At 43.1% G+C, this 14,618-nt stretch overlaps 5 protein-coding genes across 5 annotated transcripts; 3 read left to right on the forward strand and 2 right to left on the reverse strand.

The window, feature by feature from the left end:
* Window positions 1–658: 658 nt before the first annotated feature.
* On the reverse strand, window positions 659–3,414 carry IL334_000948 (uncharacterized protein; the record flags this gene model as incomplete). Its single annotated transcript, XM_062932710.1, has 13 exons — window positions 659–863; window positions 929–1,341; window positions 1,416–1,542; window positions 1,609–1,787; window positions 1,854–1,995; window positions 2,059–2,168; window positions 2,231–2,336; window positions 2,399–2,526; window positions 2,591–2,645; window positions 2,706–2,807; window positions 2,992–3,057; window positions 3,131–3,163; window positions 3,227–3,414. The coding sequence occupies 13 exons, from the start codon at window positions 3,412–3,414 to the stop codon at window positions 659–661; spliced, it is 1,854 nt and encodes a 617-aa protein (XP_062788761.1).
* Window positions 3,415–4,972: 1,558 nt separating this feature from the next.
* On the forward strand, window positions 4,973–5,736 carry IL334_000949 (uncharacterized protein; the record flags this gene model as incomplete). The annotated part of the gene is made up of 2 exons (XM_062932711.1): window positions 4,973–5,282; window positions 5,414–5,736. 2 exons carry the CDS (start codon window positions 4,973–4,975, stop codon window positions 5,734–5,736), a joined length of 633 nt encoding a protein of 210 aa, XP_062788762.1.
* A 552-nt stretch (window positions 5,737–6,288) lies between these two features.
* Window positions 6,289–10,999, reverse strand: IL334_000950 (uncharacterized protein; the record flags this gene model as incomplete). The annotated part of the gene is made up of 4 exons (XM_062932712.1): window positions 6,289–6,782; window positions 6,844–8,774; window positions 8,830–10,835; window positions 10,928–10,999. The coding sequence occupies 4 exons, from the start codon at window positions 10,997–10,999 to the stop codon at window positions 6,289–6,291; spliced, it is 4,503 nt and encodes a 1,500-aa protein (XP_062788763.1).
* Window positions 11,000–11,362: 363 nt separating this feature from the next.
* IL334_000951 (uncharacterized protein) lies at window positions 11,363–11,912 on the forward strand (the record flags this gene model as incomplete). The annotated part of the gene is made up of 5 exons (XM_062932713.1): window positions 11,363–11,380; window positions 11,480–11,497; window positions 11,558–11,587; window positions 11,646–11,728; window positions 11,819–11,912. 5 exons carry the CDS (start codon window positions 11,363–11,365, stop codon window positions 11,910–11,912), a joined length of 243 nt encoding a protein of 80 aa, XP_062788764.1.
* Window positions 11,913–12,336: 424 nt separating this feature from the next.
* IL334_000952 (amino-acid acetyltransferase, mitochondrial) lies at window positions 12,337–14,420 on the forward strand (the record flags this gene model as incomplete). Its single annotated transcript, XM_062932714.1, has 3 exons — window positions 12,337–12,432; window positions 12,493–12,549; window positions 12,618–14,420. The coding sequence occupies 3 exons, from the start codon at window positions 12,337–12,339 to the stop codon at window positions 14,418–14,420; spliced, it is 1,956 nt and encodes a 651-aa protein (XP_062788765.1).
* Window positions 14,421–14,618: the final 198 nt, after the last annotated feature.

The following is a 14,618-nucleotide window of genomic DNA, read 5'->3' on the forward strand; positions in this document are numbered from 1 at the left end:
TTTTGGTGCTGATGATCCGTCGAAGCACGCTGAATGAGAAAAATTGGAGATTTTAAGGTATGGTCGGGTGCGCTATTGATGATGTGCGCTGATATATCGTTGTTATTGACTTGGACACTGTCAGTAATCATTATTGTCATTACCCGTTCACTTCCTTATTCATGTTGTGCAAAACGACGAAGCTCACAGGCTGGTATCCCATCTCACTGTAAGGACGGAATATACCACGTGGTGACGGAAAAATCAATTTGTGGCACAAAGCTTCATTGAATCCCATAAAAGTTTACTTTGATCAGTTGGGCAAATAAGCGTCTCTAGAGCAAAACAGATGTTTTCCAACATATAATGCATATGATTTAGTTGTGTTTATGAACATGACGATCAAATCTCTATATTGTATTTACTCGACGCACCAAATTTTATCGACAAAAATAGGGGAAAAACATTATAAACATGCGCGAAAAAAATCACCTTCTAAACATCCACAAGTTTCAGATTTTATCGCTTAAGCATTTCTCCTCTCACAAAGAAACCATCTTGCTGTCCAAGGATATCTAATGAGAAGATGGTCTCCAAATCCTTACACCCTACTTTCATCGCTGCCATTCCCCATATCTACTCGCCCGAGGTTTCACTTCGAGGTGACAAGCACGAGCGTTTAGATTCTTTGGGAAGTCTGTAAGCCAGTTTCAGCAGCAATAGGTCTTTCACCGTAAGCTACAGGTTCTTCGGTGGGTTCACCAGATAAATCTTTAGCGTCGACAGCGTTTTGAGCTCGAGTGAGCTTGATATCTTTGGTGAAGATGACACAGAAGATGGGAGGAAGGATGGCAACAATGAGAGCACCAAGGACAAGTTTGAACCTGTATTATCCATTCGTCATCAGTTGCAATTCTGAATTTATCATGTGAGAGACGACTTGACTTACATGACATCTTGATAAGCTACAATGGCACCCATTCGGATAGGGTCATTCTCTGGGTAGAGAGCGATTTGAGTGATTGAGCCATAAAGATCGGCAAGGAGAGTAGCGTTGTTTGTTGGAACGTGTTTAGCGAGAGCAGCAGGCATGTGGGACGACCAGATTTCAGCAGCAATAGCTGAGCCAACAGAGTTTCCGACTTCGGTAATCAAGAGAACCATAGCTGTCACAGTGGCGACATCCACATGGACAACCGCAGCTTGGGCAGAGACTTGAATGGCGATGGCAGCGAAACCACCTCCAAGACCTTGAAGTACTTGACACATGACGAGTTCAGCGGTGTTACCAGAAGCAGATCGAGCTTTAAGCATAAGACCACAACCGAGAAGTCTGACGAGAAGACCACCAAAGAGCATCCACTTAAAACATCATCCGAGTCAGAGACAATCCCTTGCTAACACAGTTGAAACAAAGGAAATGCAGTACCACTTACCTTGAATCTTCGAGTGATATACATGAGGAGACCTCCGAGGATACCAAAGACGGTAAGAGCAAGAGATTGTGTAGCACTGAAGTAGGTCAAGTTTCGGTAACTCCAGTTTTCGGTGACGTAAACATATCTGCGCGAGAATAATTCCTGAATCAGCTTGATACAACAAAAATTGAACAGAGGATCAATGACATACGAGTATAAGTAGGTGTATTGAAGATAGAAAGAGACGAAATCTGAGAAACCGATCAAACAAGCACCGAGAATGGGACCTCTTCTGAGCCATCTCATGGGAACAACGGGTTTTCGGGGCACTTTCCATTCGAAAACAAGCATGATAGGGAAGAGTATAGCACCAACGGTGACCATTCCGATCTACATAAAATGAACAGATTATCAGCGATGATCGGGTTGATGGTTTAATTTTCAATGGGTGCTCACCATGCTAGGGTTGTGCCATTGGCCTTTGGCGGCAGGGGCAAGACCGAGAGGAAGAAGGATCAAAGCAAGAGAAGCAGCAATGAGAACGAGACCTGCAAGATCCATTTCGAGAGCAGCCTCTACTATCACTGCGTTCCATCGCCTATTGAATAGACCGTCGATCAGCCAATGTATCTGGGAGTCATAACATAGTAGGTTCACTCACTTGTGAGCCTTGGGGGCGGCTTTGTTGTGGCTCATCTTTCTAGCCTTCCATTGAGCCCAGAAGAGCGTGACAATGATTGGAGCCAAGGAGACGGGCACAAGAATGGCGAACTGAGAGAAAAATGCCTGTCAGTAATGGAAAGTTTGGTGATGCAGTGCGGAGTAATACGTACCATAGCGTAACCCCATCGCCAATTGGGCAAGATGCCTTGAGCAATCTCAGCAGAGACAAAGTTATTGATGATGAAAGGGGCAGAAACAAGACCGGTGACGAGACCTCTGCATGACAGGCAATAGCATCAGAGTCACGACCATGACAAAGTGGTTCAAGCTGCACTCACCGCCATCGGAGATTGGTCATATCAGCAATAACAATTTGTTGAAGCATTTGAAGACCAGTATAACCGAAAGAGTAGATGATTTGTCCACCGGCAATTTGGTTGACATCATTGGCAGTAGCGATAACAATCTAAAATAATACATCAGTCGAGTACTCTCATGTGGAACCTCGAGCGAGATGAATGTCTACTTACATAGCCGACCACGTATAAAATAGTCACAATGACAAATGTTTCGGCTCGACCAACGCTACATGCATAATTAGAACGACTAGTCTCGTCGGCAATGATGGAGATTTTATATACTCACACATCAGCGAGCTTTGCCATCAAGGGTTTACCGACGGCGATGATGATGGCGTTTGCGGTTGAGATTGTTCCGGAGACAGAATGTTTCAAGACAGAGGATGTTCTGTAAAAGGGTCATAACAATGATAAGTTAGCTTTAGAAACACGCGCTTCACACGCCCCACGCCCAATCTAACGTTGGAGATCGACCATTTCCAATCGATAACTTTCACCTCCATGAGAGCGCACTGATGACACACTTCACAAGAAGAGGATATACATATACTGGAAAGAAAGGACAAACTCACGCGTAACTGAGATATTGCCAAGTGGTCACACCATCGAGAGAGTAGATATATGATGAAAGAGCAATTCTGCGATGCATTGTTGGTTGCATTAGTCTCAGAATACGAGCTATGACGCGTCCCGTGTCAGAGACAAACTCACCCTCCAAACAAGAACCACTTAGAGACAGGACCCCTATAAATGTTCAGAATCATTAAGCGATTGTCAATCTATCTTTCGAAATGAAAATGTACTCACCAGACTGCTTGGACTGCTTCTACTTTAGCTACACCGGCCAACATCTCATCATGCGAGCTGGCATCGTCGTAGTATTGTGGATCGGGATCGGTTCCGTAAAAGTTCTCTGGGAGTCGTTCTTTCCTGGATTCTGGAGAATGTGGTTGATCATCGAATCGTCTACCAGACGAACTGTTTGAGTATTCCATATCGTCAAAGTCAAGATCGAATTCGATCGAATGTCTTCTTATCTGATAAAGAAAAGGACGCTATGAAATAAAAGGAAGGGGAGGTGGGGGGATATACATGCAATTCAGAATTATGTTGGAGCTGTTTTTATATGCTAAAATTTCACCCATAAACCCAAAAAATATTGACAAATGGTACCGTAAAGAAGTTTTCCGTAAAGGGTAGAAAAAAACCCTTTGAGATTCCCTTTATTGTGCGATGGCCTTATCTGATAGGCCTAAGAATGGAATTAATAAAAATAAAAATAAAAATAAACAATTTTTTCTTTTTCGTCCGATCTTCCTTTACGGGCTTTGTATGAATCTAAACCGCTGTTCCTATGCCTTGATCCCAATGACCTGGGGAGGGTATGTGGGAGCTGTGCAGCAGGTGATCGAGGGCACAAGGTGCCAAAGCTTCTTGAATGACGATCGCTTCTTATCGGCTCTCGGGTGAAATTCCCGAAACAAACCTGAATACCTCAATCCGTAAGAAGCGGATGGAAAAGAGGACCGCCAAGATTTCATTTCAGAGTACCACGAAACGTTCCCAACTTGATTCGTGCTGCTGCAAGCCCGCAGCTGACTGTTGCAAGTCGCCTTGGGCAGGATAAGGCGGAAGCATAATAGAGATCCACTCTTCGCTCTTCGCTATCAGGTTTGTTGCTTACAAATTCCTGTTTTTCCGCTGACGGTGAAAAATGATTAAAACAACCCATTCGAGCATCATCTCTCCCACATAAGCCATACCCATTCATTGCCTGATCATATGGTCTTTGCCTGGTTTGATTGATTTGTACTTTGCAATAGCGATACAATGGTTAGGATGACGCGGAACCCAATCAAAATTTTCATGTCGGCCGAATCAAAGTAAAACAGCATGGTGCAGTCGTGTTCATATTCCAGGGACCAAAACTAAGGGTAAGAACATCGATCATATCTGATAATTCTTATTTTCTTTCTCTCCGTGAAAATATGGTTCCACTTGACAACGGAAAGGTTCAAATACCCCGTCATGTAGTGGAGCGGATGTACACTAACAACAGATTCTCGCTAGTATGAGATGCGACTTCACCCGATGACACAGTCCCCGCCGCAGTGCTCCACCCGCTCCTTAGGGTGTCACCGAGGTGCACGAGCAAAGATTCTACAGCAAAAAAGAGGAACTGATCTACACGCTCTTCTATGCCTAAATTAGTGTCCTTGACAAGTTGGTGCTGATCAGATCTTCCCAAAAGATTGGAAACGAAGTTAACGAGGATAAGAAGGAAAAGAAGAAAACGCCAAGATATCCCACAAAACACAGAAAGAGATTTCTTCGGATTGGAGAAACTGCCATTCATAAAATTGATCACGTGATTCATCCCTTTCTGCTAGCATCCCAAGCTTACGTAATACATATATTTCTGACTTTTTCCATCGATGAGGAGAGCAGAGAGTCATAAGCATATTTTCAATATAGAGAATCTATTTCATGTGTATCTTCTGGCATTCTTCGTCGCTGTAATCTAGACCATACGGAGTTAATATTGCCCTCGCAATGGTCAGATTCAAGAATCGATACCTTCTCGTTGAATTTCTAGTACCATCTTCATTCACATCTACACTTCAAACTCCTTCCATCTCAACTCCCTTGCCCGCTCCGGAACACAGGGAAGAAGCGGATGATTCAGACTCAGAAGACGATGAAATACTGCAGACTCCTACGATACCGTTCCTTGTTCCGGCCGGTAAACCGGTATTGGGGTTAGGAGATGAAGGATCGCAAGCGATTTATAAAGCTGTCAGAGGTGTCATACAAGATATCTTTGGTGATGAAGGTTGGGCAAGAGTAGCAAGCAGTTTTAGGGGTGAGCCATTTTCCCTCTGCCCCGTTCATTTCTATTCTTTTCATCGTAAAGGCGCTACTGGTTCCTTGAATGACAATTGTTTCATTTCAAGTTAGACGCTAACGATGATATCTAATTCGACGAATTTATAGTTATTTATCATTCTCCACTTACGACATTAACGTTTATCCGAATTGCCAGGCCTTATTATCGGTTGATATGGTCAGCCTTGACTTTCCTGACTGTGTTAGGATCAAAAAGTGTCATACCCAGAGTAGTGGGAGTTTCAGGGACAATCAGAAAATTACAAAATCGTGGTATATCATATCATAGATTAGTCATCGGTCAATTGATAGCTCATATCGCTCAAGATGGTGTTGGATTAAGTAATGGTGGTGGAGTAGAAAATGCGAACATCATCAAAGAGGGTGATAGAGAGATAGAAGAAATGGAGAGACTGAATGAAAGTCAATAATCAAGTCTTTTGAGGTTTGAGGTAATGAAGAACTGGAAACTCGATTCAGCGCAAAGATATCAAATTGAGAGAGGAGATGGCAAATCTCTCGCAATTGAATTTCGAATCCTTCAAGATCATCTGACGACTTGTCGACGATATCCTGGTGCGACACAAGACCTTTGCAAAATTTTGGACATCATCACAAACGAGTACGGAAATATAGGCAGTACCCTTACAAGCCAAATTGATGTCATCGCTGTAATATACATCCCCTCGTCAGACAATCTACTAAGCCTGCTCGAAAGATCGTAGCATCTAACTTTTTGGAACACTATTTTACACTAGATAAATGACAATAACGATGTTGATGACATGCATGATGGTTTACTATATACAACTCATTATCATTTCGACTCTCTATGTACACACATCCTTCGATACACATCTCACATGATTGGGATCTGTATACCCGATGTCGATACTAGTACAATGTTCTACATGATGATATCGCGACTCTGACAACACAAACTATTCTTGTGTCTGTTTCGTTAACGATGGAATTGCCGATTCTTAGCCATCTTGTGACTCTTTCCAATCAGCGGTAGACATATGTCTCTTACCCTTTCTCCGTTCACTCTCACACTCTCTTGGATCATCCAACTTTCCAACCTTTTTCGACGGGGTAGGATCTGGGTCCAACTGTGTCGGACCTTCAAATACCGTCAAATAATCTTTGAACGGATTACCACCTTGATTTTTTCTTTGCGATCTACTGTGTTCGCGTCTGGAAGCCTGCGTCTTATAATCTAGTTCGAGACCTGCCTCAGTCTCTCCCACTTGAGTGGGATTGAGACACTCGTGTTCTGAACGTCCTGATCTCCATTGTTTACTTCTGGCTTGAGTCAGACCATCGTCCCTGGTATCAAATCCACTTTGTGATGATCGAGATCTTTGAGCTGCGGGTGGTGCTTGAGTAGATTGAGTGCCTAATTGAGTAGGTTCTAAGAAGATCTGCCGATTTTGGCCTGGAGAAACTTGACTTGGTCCAACGGGTGGAACGAAGACTATCATCAATGGGTCAAAGTCAGCTCGTACATTCGCGATACAAGACGAAATCGAACTTGCTGCTTCCTAATGCATCTCTGGAAAGTCTTTGGTTTCTCTCCGCTAAAGCTTGAGCACTAGGCTGCTTGGCGTCCTTGAAAGACTTGACTACCGGTTTGTTACCCAGATTGAACTTAGATGGAGCCGAATCTCTCTTTTTCACGCGAGGTTGAGCAGATGGAGGAGGATGAACAGGTAGATAGGCCTCACTGAGCGTCTTGGGGGGTAACGGACGTTGCGGTTCAACTTGTTCAATCTCCTCTTCCTCTTCTGAAGAGGAATGTTGAGCTACTTCTGCCGTTGGTTTGGACAGAGGCTGCGACGATTTGAAGTTAAGCGTTGTTTGTTTCTCTTTAGCCTTTTGATTCTCTCTTTTCTCCAAGATCCTCTTGGCTCTCTCTTCTCGAACATCCTTCCTCGAAAGATGTCCTGCCAGGCCATCTGCTGAAGCGCCACGTTTCGATGTATTGACAAAGGTCTTGTCGAAGCTCTGTACCACTGCAGGAAGTAATGCACGTTGAAGGAGGTGCTCCGTGACTTCCATCCCACTCATCCTGCGACTTGCGGCAGAAGAACCTACAACACAAGGATGACGCTCGGCATAATTGACGATGCTTGATTTCTGCAGATCTGGGGTTATCTCATTGGGAGGACCTTTTGTAGGCGAATTGCTCGGAGCTTCTCTTGCGATAACTTGCTGAGAAGGTTGAATTGACCTAGTCTTGCTCCGATGCTTTTGACTAACATCACGAGATCGACTGTTCTTCTTGCTAATTCTGTCTGCTTCTTGCTGATCAAGTTCCTGTACCAACATTCTCAGATCTAAAGGATCAATTTTGTTTGCTAAAGCCTCGAAATCCAACTGTAGCTGTGACGCTGGAAGAGGTGGAACGTCTGATCCAATCTCAGATTGGCGAGGGGCATCAACGTTTGAGTTTAGTCTTTGTTCTTCACGATCGGCAGTGATAGGGATTGGCCCCTGAGTGAGCTCTGGAGCTATGTCCTCCCGATGCGGAAATGGTGCCTTCGCTTCTGCATCGGGAGGGTATATTACGTCGAGCCTTTTCCAAAATTGCGAGGGCGTCTCCGATTGTGAAAGAAGCGACGGTCGATTTTCAGCGTCTTGGGGAACTTGGAAAGCGGGTTCCGCGGTGGTACTCAGAGGGAGGACGATGTCAGTTGTATCTTCAGATGGGAATTGAGATCCTTGTGTATAGTCTACGATTGGATCATCTCTAGCGACATGATCTTCCTGGTCTCTCGGCAACGATGGAGGTGTTTCGCTGAGCGCTATCATCTGACTTGCAAAGTTACGCTCCGGCGGATCATTAGACTGTCTGAACGCTGAAGGCATCTCCTTTCTTCTATTAGACCGTAATATTGGAGGAGGGAACAGGTCCCTCAACACAGAAGTGGGTGCTCTTGGGTGGGAGCTTTCTGTGGAATCTGACGTCTTGGTTACACGACCACTGGAATTCGGGTCCTTCGCTGTGAACGGTAATCTCGGTATTTTATTGGCAAGAGGTAATCCAAGAGATGGTCCCCTTCTTCGAATCGGACGAGAAGGCTCTGCGTCAATCTCATCTTCGTTTTGGGGATCATCTTGAGTAGGTTTGAGAGGAACCAGTGGTAATCGAGGTGTGATATCTCGAATATTAGGCCTCTGCTTTCGAATAGCCAATTCGAATCTTGCTTTTCTTCCAGCAGCAATGAGCTCGTTCACCCTGCCACCAATCCAATCTTTAGGTGTGGGTTGACTTGATGAACTCGATTTGGACGAGAGTGGCTGTTTGTATTTAGCCACATATTCACTATATGGGATAGTATCGATGGGCTTGGAGGCATAGCCAGGTACACCTCTTAATCGCTTGTAGCTACGGGCCCGAGCTGCTTTCGAGTCGTGGAGAGCTTTCTTGGGCAGGGTAAGAGTCTTCTTGACTTGCTCCAGATATCTGTAAGTCTAGTGGTAAGCCGACGTTCATAAACAAAAATGGCTCGGCGACTTACCCGTCAATTCTCGGCTGACAAGATTTGTTTCTAGACATCTGCAATCTTCCTTCATCCCTTCCTTCAACTCGATATCGCTTTTCAATTTCCCTCTTTCTCCTTTTCTCCCTTCTTCTAGATGAATCATGATCCATATCAACATATTCATCCTCCCCTTCTTCTTGCCGTTCTACAATTTTGAATACTGAGGTAACAGGGTAACGATGTTTTTTACTTCTTCTGTGGCGATATCGATAAGGCCGAGCTTCTACTTCACCAAACAATCCGTTCAATCGTTCATCAGGTCTAGGACCATTTCTGGTCCAGGTACGTTTCTTCTTCCTGGGTCTGGAGTGGACATCAGTGTGATCGCCTTGGTCTTGGTCAAGCTCGAGAGCGTCAACACCGTCAGGTCCTGATGAGGAAGATGATGGATTAGGCCAAATGCTAGTAGAACCTTTCCTTTTCGCACCATGGTATGATGGGCTTGGAGCGTGATGACCTAAGGTGAGATTTTGTGATGTGGCATGGGGAAGTGGGATTCCATGTCGAAAAGCATGAGATCTACCTTTCCCATATGTAATTGTTTTGCGAGAAGTTGACTTACTCTTGTTTTGAGCTCGTCGAGAAGGGGGACCAGGGTTTGTTGACAGTGTGCTGAGAATGAAGGGGGCCGGAGGAGCAGTTTCCTCATCACTGCTATTAGGTATAAGTTCGAAGTCCTCGCTCAAAGGAGATCGTGCGGGATCTGAGAGTTCTGATAGAGCGGAAGCAGGTACGCCATCACTTGAGATCGGAATATGGAGAAAAGGATCCCTCCAACGAGACGTTGCTCGCAGATGGGACTTCTCCACGTTGTACGGTTGTCGGTCTTTGCGACTGTCTCTCTTCTTCTTCTTCCCATCTTCCGTCAGTCGGTTGATCAGGATATTGGGCGCTGGAATGGCTCCAAACATTCCATTTGGTTCTGGAGAATCAGTTGGTGAAAGATACGGCTCTTGTACTCTATCAGTAGCTCTGCGAGTAGTGGGTCTTTTCAAAGGGTATTCTACCATTTCTTCCTCTTCTTCAGACTGTTCAATCGCAAATGGAAGGGGTATGTCGATATCTTGAGTGTCGGGAGACATAGGTAGGAAGAGTGGTTCCTTTTTCGACATTTCTTCATGTTGATAATAAGCGGGAAGGGGAATATCTTTCAAGTGCGTTTTACCGAAGACCAAATGGGTTTGAGGTGGTAGTAGTGGTATTGCATAGTCTGCCTTTGTCTGAGGATCCTGGACAAATGCATTACGTTGGAAAGCAGGTGTTCGAAGATCGGTCAAAGGAGGAGTAAGTGGAGATGTGTATATCTCTTTCCTTGTACCTCTGTTTGGTGGAGTGGTTTGACCGTTATCATCGTGTGCTGTTTCATCGATACAAGCGTCATTGTGAGCGACTTGATCCCCTGCTTCCCCCAGAGGTTTCTCATTATCCTTTTGTGAAGGAAGAGGTCTAGGAGTAGATATCCAGAATCCTTGATGATCATAACACCCATCATCTTCTTCTTGAATATCATCGTTCCCTTTCCTTTCACTTGTCTTTTTTGATTTTCTACCTTTCCTGTTAGTAGAGGGTCCAGGATCGGACTTAGTGAATTTTAGAGAATTCGAAGGATCATTAGGAGCCGGCTTGGTCTTTTTAGAGGAAGAAGCTGATTTCTTGCGAGAAGAGGTTTTGGAACACGAAGATGCTGGAATTGTTTTATTGGCTCGGAAGGTAGGGGGAATGATGGAGTCGAGCATACCGAAATGACCTGAAGATGTGACGTGCATGAACTGAATGCGGCGTTCCGAAGTTAGATATCCAGAATTCAGCTTACCTCTCCTTGGGGTCTCCTCCAATTCGTCAATTTCAATTTCATCACCCTTCTTTCCTTCAGATGTTATATCCTTGGAGGAAGAAGAACAACGAGAAGAAGCTTTCTTCGTCTTGCTTTGGGAGTTCTTGTTACTTTCTGAAGTATGTCTTGAGAGTATACCAGAATCTTTCTATGCAGAAAAGTGTGTCAGTATGATTTCATTCGCTGATATGGACCTTCGTTCTCAACATCAGAAGAAGGGAGAAAGTCATCCGCACTAACCTGATTCTTCTTTTTAGCAGGTGGATTTTCTTCCTTACTGACAGTCTTGGGTTCAGTAGCCCATGTAGGCATCTTAAATTTCCTATCCCTTAAGATATTGTAGTGGACCAGCTGCTGATGCTCTATGCTGGCGAGTAGGAACGTTCTATACAGGACTGAAGAGTGAAATGATATCGAAAAGGAGAAGATTAGTCGCGTATTATGGTTATTTGCCACTGGACACCCTCCACCTCCGTCTTTATTTACCCTGAAAATGACAATAGAACATGAATGACTTCAGCTTGGGATTCTCTTCTTTCAGTCTTCTCCTCTATTCAAGATCGTTACCCACAATAGATTGATCGCTCGAAAGATAGATCACCACTAGAACGCGATACTTGAATAGAGACTAGACAGAAAGACAATCCATAAATTGAACAAGGAGGAAATAGCAATATGATCGTTAAAGTAAAAGTGATTCATCTTTCCTTTTCCCTCCACAAGTTCTTCTTCAAGTTCGGTTGGCACACGTATACTGATGATGATGTTATTGTTCTTGTTGTTTGTGTATAGACACTTACAGGTAAAGAAGTAAGCTATTCCCCAAGCATCATCCAGACGGTAGTGAGATAGCTGATATGTCGTCTGAAGGTCGATATTGACGTTCAACCCGATATGACAGTCAGTCCTCTTCCCCTCGATCTCACATATGGATATAGCTTCTAACTCATGGTTACAGATCAACAAAGTGAAAGAAAGAGTAGAAGAGAAAGCTGGTATCCCACCTGTTCAACAGCGTTTGATTTTCGGTGGTAAAGCTATGTAAGCATTTCTTTCATTTTTCACAATCGATATAACCAAAAAAAGGATGGAAATATGTATCTGATTATTTCAATTCGGCATATTGATTAGGGCCGATGATAAAGCTATTCAAGATTATAAGATCAACGCAGGAGCTGTCATTCATCTAGTTCTCGCTTTAAGAGGTGGTAGTGATCAATTATGAGAATCAATGGTTTTTGTAACCCGGTAGGAAACCGGTAGGAAACCGGTAGGAAAGGGGAGTGGTGGAAAGCGAAAACATCGATCATTCATAGTATCTCCTTTCCAATGCATGCATGGTAACTTGTATATATCCTTGATGTGATACGCTCTCTCAGTCATGAGCCTCTCAGTCTCTGATTCTGTTGATACGTATGATACCTCGTTACATATAAGATATATATACCGGCGGCTTAAACGATTCCCATTTCCCCATTTTCCACTAATTGAATTCCTCCACTCTTTATCTATCAACTTTTTGACTCGGTTAATTCATTCGTGCTTTTTCGACATATATTAGTTGAAATTTACTCTTCCTCTACGTCACCTCTTGTTCAATCATTTCTCTGTTCTGGAAGACCCCTCCACTGTTATCTGAGCAACAAGCCATGAGGTCAGCTGTAAGGGCTTTGCTGTCACCTGTAAGGGGGCGAGCGTTAGCTGTAGCTACTCGAGCAGGGGCGACGACCAATACAAACGTCATAGTGAGTTGATTTACTCACCTTGCTTGTATGTATCACTTCTCTCGCTGACGACTAATGCAGCATAAAAGGTATAAACACGATTCTCAAACACTTCGTGATATAGCCAGTGAAGATAATGTACGTATTTACTTTTCTGTGTAGCTTCTTGAAATAGCTGATTCACTGATTCATTCATGTAAATACAGGATTTCATCCTTTCCATCTTGCAAGCTTCACCTTCCGTACGAGATTCTCGTTCTTACCTATCATCCTTTGCACCACCGCCTTCAGAGACCGATATACTCTCACCACAAAGTGTTCCTTCAGATACATCAACATCAACGAAAGGAATTACACCTGATCCCAATCCACTTGTGAATTCACTACTAAATCCGATATTGCGTCGACCTGCATTAGTGAAAATCCAAGGACCATTCACCGATGCACAATTAGATTCGATATGTAGGGGAATGGCACATTTACAGAAATTGGGTTTGGTCAGTGTTATAGTTGTTGATAGAGATGATTTACCTTCAACAGAATCAAAAGATAGATTTGAAGCTCAACGTCAACGTACAATAGTCAGACATGAAGTTGAACGTGTAGTACATTTTCTATCAAGACATAGATCAATAGCAAGACCAATATTCTCAACTGTAGCTAGAATACATAAGAACGATCTCGGTGAAAATACAAATACAAATACAAATACAACTGCAAATACGAATGAAGACGTTTTTATAGAAGAAGAAGGTTTAGATCATGTCAGAAGAGCAGTTCAAGAAGGTGAAATACCAGTTTTATTACCTGTTGCTTTAGATGAAGGTTGTAGATCAAGAAGAATATCTTCAAATAAAGTCTTATCGGCTTTGGCTAATTCTATGGGTATAAACGGTACCAACAACTTGGAACAACAGAATATCGCATCAACTTCAACTTCAACCTCAACCTCAACCTCGTCGTCAACTTCAACCTCAGCAAGTCAATTTGATCTAACACCATTGAGATTACTTATAATCAACCGTGAAGGTGGTATACCTTCATATGCAAGAAATGGATTACCACATTTATCAATCAATCTAGCATCAGAATTTCAGTATATCAATCGAACATTTGATACATCATGGAAAGAAACACATCCTACTTCCCTGTCTAATCTATCTTTAGCGAGAGGATGTCTGGAACATATGCCAAAAGAATCTTCTGCATTAGTCGTCTCACATAGATCACCAGCTGCTATGATAGCCAATCTGATAACGAACAAACCTTCTTATTCAGCTTCTCTACCACATGCTCTATTGGTAGAATCAGAAGGTAGAATAACAAGGGATACTCCTACGATCATCAGAAAAGGTTTACCAGTAAGGGTATTAAGATCAATGGAAGAAGTAGATAAAGTTAAATTAACGAAATTGTTAGAGACTTCTTTCAGAAGGAAGCTGGACGAAAATAATTTTTGGAAAAGATTAGAAAATGATTTGGATTTCGTCATCGTCGTGGGTGATTACGCAGGTGCAGCGATATGCACGCTAGAAGGAAAGAATACAATCCACGAGAAAGAAGGAGGACAAGAACTAAAACAAGAACAAGAACCTATCTGTTATCTCGATAAATTTGCCGTTCATCCATCACATCAAGGAGATGGAACAGTCGATTTCTTATGGGTAGCATTACGTGATGAGACGTATGGATTAGGTTTATTAGATGCTTCGAATCCTTCTATTGGATCTCTCAGAGGTGTGGGTAAAGGTAGAGATTTAGTTTGGAGAAGTAGATCAGATAACCCAGTTAATAAATGGTATTTTGAAAGATCAAGTGGATTCGTAAAAACAAAAGACGGTAAATGGAAAGTGTTTTGGTGTGATGCGGAACAAAGATTGAAAGAATTATGGAGAGAAAGAGAATTTGGTGGTGGAAGATTAGTGAAAGTCGTTGAAAATGAAGAGAAAGGTAGGACCGATTGGTGGGAAAATCAAATTGGTGCTATCAAAAGTGCATGGGCTGCTTAGAATGGATTTATGATGATAGGATTTAGGGAGTATTGGACGATACATACTCGTGACTATATCAAATTATGAAGACAGCTGGTGGGAATAAAAAAATAGGAAGTAATACCAGAGCGGAAAGAATGGATGGCCGATCTCTTGTACAAAGCATTGTTCTCACCGTGACGCTAGTTGTACAGTAGGTGATTTAGGTTGGATCGA

Source organism: Kwoniella shivajii, chromosome 1 (assembly GCF_035658355.1).
Source record: "Kwoniella shivajii chromosome 1, complete sequence".
In the NCBI taxonomy this organism is placed as follows: domain Eukaryota; kingdom Fungi; phylum Basidiomycota; class Tremellomycetes; order Tremellales; family Cryptococcaceae; genus Kwoniella; species Kwoniella shivajii.